This window comes from Nematocida displodere (genome assembly GCF_001642395.1).
Source record: "Nematocida displodere strain JUm2807 chromosome Unknown 20, whole genome shotgun sequence".
In the NCBI taxonomy this organism is placed as follows: domain Eukaryota; kingdom Fungi; phylum Microsporidia; genus Nematocida; species Nematocida displodere.
The window spans coordinates 1-5,498 of NW_027138155.1; the positions used below are offsets into that span (position 1 = coordinate 1).

Here is a 5,498-nt window from a genome sequence, read left to right on the forward strand (position 1 = left end):
TGGTCTTGAGGCCCGGGTTGGTTGTGATCTCAACTTGGTTCTTTTGCAAAAACAAGCAAAAGCCAGTTTTCCCAGGTGATTCCTCAATAACAAGCTTCTCCAGACCTCTAAAGTATCTGCTTATCCAGTCGACAATTCCCATCATTTTCGGGGCAGACATCAACTCGTGCCTAGTGTAGAATTCAAATCTAAGCACTTTGACTGTTGCGAGGTTATCTCCCATTGATGGGGTCAAAGAGATTGGGATCACAGTGAATACCCCGTGTTGTGGAATATATACCGCTAGCTCCGCAGCAGTGAGGTGTTTTGGCTGGTTGCTCGGGCTCATCAGATCTGTCCATACCTCCATGGGCACCACCAACAACCTCCACTCTTTGGTAAGTATGTTGCCTGCAATCTCTTTCGAAATCTTGGGGTATATGGGCCATGGCGTCAATATAACCAATTTGTCTGGCAAAGGGCCTTCTCGCAGCAGTTTGCATTCTAGGCTGTCAAGGCTCATAAAACCTTCAAGGTTTAGCGCCTCAATGCTTCCGGCATTGAAGCCATCCAGCAGCTCCAAACTCTCCAATTGAAGCTTCCCTATTATTATCAAGCTGATTTGACAGTGTGACAGGTCCAACCGCTTCTGAAACCAGTCAATGGCTGGCAAGGTGGTGCTTCTGATCAAAAGAGTCTTAATGCTGAGAGTGTATCGGGCTATGGGTGAAGCTAGTTCGGGGGTTTCTTTTCTTCCAAAATTACCCAAAAACCGAGCCATACGTTGACTTTTTTTCTTACCCCCCGAATCATCAAGATCTAGATTATAGAGTTCTAGGGTGTCTGCACAGATTGTGCCGAGTGCGCTCAGTATCTTCTCCAACACTCTTGGGTCACATTGGGCAACGTTGTCCTTGTCATCTGGCAATATTATAAGTTTGTCAAACTCGATCCCCTGTGCTAGATGTTCGGGAACAGTTTCTAGAGTGTAGTTTTGAAGGAAAATGTAGGTTGTTTCGAGCTGCTCCCTTAGAATGCATCTCTGTCCGTCTATTTGAACAGTTTCTAACCTATTGGACCAATATTGAGATCTGCTTCTCACAAAGAACGCTTTCGTTTGCTTAGTGTATGGCGATACGATGTGGTTCAACAATGGGGTTGGGGATGTTTCGTCACTACACCCCACAATCACGCCCAGCATAATTAAACATAACACGTGGCACCTTAGTGCCTTTCCCAAGACCTTTCCAAGGCTCTTTCCAAGGCTCGTTTCAAAGACTTTCCCGAAAGACCTGACTGGGGTTGATTTCATTACAGGGGGTGAAAAAAAATAATTTAAATACCTGAAATTGGTGCTGGGTGGTTGGTTCATACACAGCGAGTATATCGCGGGGTGTTAGTTCGGTGTTTAGAGATGGCTGTGTGCTTAGTAGGACATCCTACGGCCCGTGATCGCTTCACATCCACTCACACGATAATTCGGGCTTGGCTGGGACAATCCTACAACACATGCCTCAATTGGGCATTGGTCCGAACACGGAGACAACCAGCCCGAACTCATTTATTCTAGATTGCGGGCAGTTCGGGTTGGATGGCTCTTGGGAAGGTGAGGACAGGCAGTGAGGATGATAGTGGTGGTGTGAGTATGGCTACCTCAAACACCCCCTGGGTGTTCCTTTCTATCTGGTTCTTAAAGAGTGGAAGCATGTGCTCTTGTCTGCACACTGGGCACATGATAGGCCCAACAGTTCCACGAGCCTTAACCATGCCATCCAGACACCTACAGCACACACTGTGCTTCGGGTGGTCCAGAATGGATATTTGGGTGTCGGGGCTGCTGCTTCTGAGCTCATCAGCTGAACAGAGACACACGTGGCAGGCGTCGTTATCAGCAGCCATTTCCTCTCGGTTCATGACCATTGCCTGCTGTTCGGGTGACAGCTGGCTCAGATCGGCCTGGCCCAGTTCATCACCCAGTTTGCCACACCCGAAAAGCTCCCAGGCTTCGAGAGAGAGGCACAAAATGTTTGATCCACACATACACTCAATACCACACACTCTAATGCTTGTGAGTGTTGGGATGCTTGTGATCTCAAACTGGTTGTTTCTGACAAAGTCTCTTAGTGCTGGTGGAACATCTTGAGCCCAAACACCAAAAGACTTCAGACCTTCAAAGTTTATGCTTACCCACTCAAGAGTGTTTTCTAGGTCAGTGGGTGTTGGCACGCTGTTTGCATTGGCTAGCTCAATTGAAAGAAACCCGACTGTGGCCCGGGCCATTCCCACCACCGGGACTGGGATGCTGCTGCCACGAGAGAATGTAATTTTTAGATACTCTGCTGTGAGGTGTTTGGGCTGTTCCCCTGGTTGGAACAACTCTACCCAGACTTCCATGGGGATGATTAAGTCTGCCCACATATTGGCCAACATGTTCCGGGCGACCTCTTCTGAGATCTTTGGGGTTAGTGTGCTCTTGCTCTGTATACGTAAATCACTTGGCAAAGGGCCTTCTCGGAACAGCTTGCAGTCCAGACTGTCAAGCCTCTTGACATAAAAAAGGATTAGTACCTCAATGCTTCTGGCATTGAAGCCATCCAGCACCTCCAAATTCTCCAGCTCTAGTTCGCCGGCTAGTGTCAAGTTGATTTGGCACTGTGACAGATCCACCCGTTCCTGGAACTGCTTAATGGGTAGGACGGTGTTGCTGAACACTCTGAGGTTCTTGACATTGAGAACCCATCTGGTTAGTGGTGCTGCGGTTTCGGAGTCGTTGTGGTGTGCGAGGGACCTCTCAAAACGCTGAACTAGGTCATCTGGGCTGGCGGTTGTGACCCGGTTATGGAATGACAGGATCTCTGCATTAACTGTGCCAAAGACTCTTAATATCTTCTCCAACACTGCAGGGTTGATTGATCTGTTTTCTGTTGTTAATATGCTAAGCTTGTTGAACTCAATTCCTTGTGTTAGCTGGTCAGGAACGCTTTCAAGAGTGTAGATATCAAAGTCAATATCCATCGGTTGGCTTTGCTTCTTGAGTATGTGTCTTTTTCCGGCTATTTGAATGGTTTCTAACTGATTGGGAAGACGTTCGGACCCGCTTTTCTCAAAGAACGCTATCGTTTGCTCAGTGTATGGCGATACGATGTACTCTGGCAAAGGAAGATCCATTGAGCACCCCACAATCACACAGAACACACTAACCCATAACACCGGACATTGTAGTGTCTTTTTGCACACTGTCCTGACAAGCCTAATATGGTTTGATTTCATCATGGGTTAGAAAAACTTTTAATTTAAATAGGCTGGGTTAGTGTTCGGGCGTGACTCGGGGGCTTAGGCGTCTGTCTATAAACCAAGTTCGTTGTAACAGTTGATTTGAGTGTGGCACAGCGGGAGCTCTTCCCATATCCAAACTAGGTCTTTGTTGTAAAGCCAAGAGCCTTTACAGTTTCTCCAAGAAACCATGGTCTTGATGCGAAGGTCTCGATGCACCTGTTCAACCCTTCTTAGACGTTTCATTCGCTATATGATATGTCCTCATTAGTCCATATCCTTTTAGACTAAACCAACCCTACGTGTGTACTAACTCACGTACATACAACACCTTGGATTTCAAAGGTGTCCAGTTTTTTGGAGTGTTTTCTCCCCGGGGCCGAAACACAAAATATTTCTTTTTCAAGCCCGGGCCCGCTTGCTACCGCGGGAGACAAAAAGTTTATTCCTTTTCCCCAGGCCACAAAAACAGCAAAACACAGGTATGCAAAGGCGGGGGTGGGAGACAGCGGGTTGAGAAGGTGTTTTTATTCTTGCTGGTTGGAGGGGCTTCTGCCACCGCGCCGAAAAAACAAAAGCTTTCTTCTCCCAGGCCTGGGCTCGGGTTAGTGCTCGGGCTGGACTGAAAGACTGGTCTATGGGTTAGTTCGGGCGGGTGAACAGCCCGCTAGACGGGGCTCTAGGGCAGAGTGCGCGGCCGTTTCCGAGCCACCCCGCACAGAACCTGATTAACCATCACAACGGCAGTGGCTGGGGTGGCTGTGATCTCGAAATGGTTGTTTGAGGCCAAGTCTGCTTCGTCTATTGCGTCTGGCTCTGACACAATACTGAGGCTCTGCAGACCTTCGAAGGATCTACTTGCCCACACAAGCGCGCTAGTCATGTCCTGGCGCGTTACCAGAGGCTGGTCTTCGTGGAACTCAATGACAAGGTTCTCTACTTCGGCCTGTTTCTTTTTCACCGCTGTTCGGGCTAGTTTGCCACCGAGTGGCAAGCCGATCGTCAAGTAGTCTGCGGAGACAGGGCTGTTATACTGTGCAGATGACTCCGCCAACACGTGCCAGACAGACACGGGAACGGTCAACATATGCCAGCGGTTGCTTAGCATGTTCCGGGTGATCTGTTCTGAGATCTCTGGGGCAGTCGGAGTGTTGCTGTGCAACACTAGCTCATCGGGTAAGGGACCTTCTCGGAGTAACTTGCAGTCCAAACTGTCAAGGTTGTCAATACCATAAAGCATTAGTGAGATGATCTCCCCGGCACAAAACCCATCCAGCACCTCAAGATTGCCAAAGTTTGGCATGCAGTCGATTACCAACTCTATCGGAAACCCTGACAGAACCACTCGTTTCTGGAGCCACTCAATGGTTGTTTTGGGGGTGGTGGTTACCTGAAAGGTATCAACATTGAGAGCACACATGGGTGTTCGGGGATGTTCGTCATTGTACGGGCTGGGGTCATCAATCTCTAGATCGGCCAAGTCTAACCACTCTGCATTGATTGTCCCAAATGCGCTCAATATCTTCTCTAGCACCGCAGGATCAACTGGGCCACTTGGCTCCACTACAAGCCTGTCAAACTCAATCCCCTGCGCCAGCTGTTCAGGGACAGTTTCGAGAGTGTATTTTTCGAGGCTGATTCGTACCGCTTGAGTCTGCTTCTTTAGAATGCATCTCTCTCCGTCTATTTCAATAGTTTCCAAGACATTGGGCCGAACATCAGAACCGCTTCTCTCAAAGAACTCCATCGTTTGCTCAGTGTATGGCGATACGATGTGTTCTTCATCTGAGGAATCATCACTACACCCCACAATCACGCACAGCACAATTAAACATAACAGGTGGCACCTTAGTGCCTTTCCCAAGACCTTTCCAAGGCTCTTTCCAAGGCTCGTTTCAAAGACTTTCCCGAAAGACCTGACTGGGGTTGATTTCATTACAGGGGGTGAAAAAAAATAATTTAAATACCTGACCTATGTCTATGTCTGCTGGGTGGCTGCATATGCACAGCGAGTATCACGGGGTGTTTGTTCGGTGCTTAGAGATGGCTGGTGTGTTTTGTGGGACATGCTATGACCCATAATCGCTTCACAGTCGCCCACAAGATAGTTTGAACTTGTCTGGCACAATCCTACAACACATGCCTCAATTAGGCACAGAGACAGACAGCCTATAGACGTTTATTCTAGAACCTGGGTAGCATCTTGACTGGGGTGGGCCTTGGGAAGGACAGGACAGGCAATGCTC

At 48.4% G+C, this 5,498-nt stretch overlaps 3 protein-coding genes across 3 annotated transcripts; all 3 read right to left on the reverse strand.

Moving 5' to 3' along the window:
- On the reverse strand, positions 1 to 1,291 carry NEDG_02211 (uncharacterized protein; the record flags this gene model as incomplete). The annotated part of the gene is made up of 1 exon (XM_067689629.1): positions 1 to 1,291. A coding segment is annotated over one exon (1,291 nt), but the record flags the coding sequence as incomplete, so codon positions are not given.
- Positions 1,292 to 1,545: 254 nt separating this feature from the next.
- On the reverse strand, positions 1,546 to 3,252 carry NEDG_02212 (uncharacterized protein; the record flags this gene model as incomplete). The annotated part of the gene is made up of 1 exon (XM_067689630.1): positions 1,546 to 3,252. The coding sequence occupies one exon, from the start codon at positions 3,250 to 3,252 to the stop codon at positions 1,546 to 1,548; it is 1,707 nt and encodes a 568-aa protein (XP_067544430.1).
- Positions 3,253 to 3,931: 679 nt separating this feature from the next.
- NEDG_02213 (uncharacterized protein) lies at positions 3,932 to 5,188 on the reverse strand (the record flags this gene model as incomplete). The annotated part of the gene is made up of 1 exon (XM_067689631.1): positions 3,932 to 5,188. One exon carries the CDS (start codon positions 5,186 to 5,188, stop codon positions 3,932 to 3,934), a length of 1,257 nt encoding a protein of 418 aa, XP_067544431.1.
- Between the last annotated feature and the right edge of the window lie 310 nt (positions 5,189 to 5,498).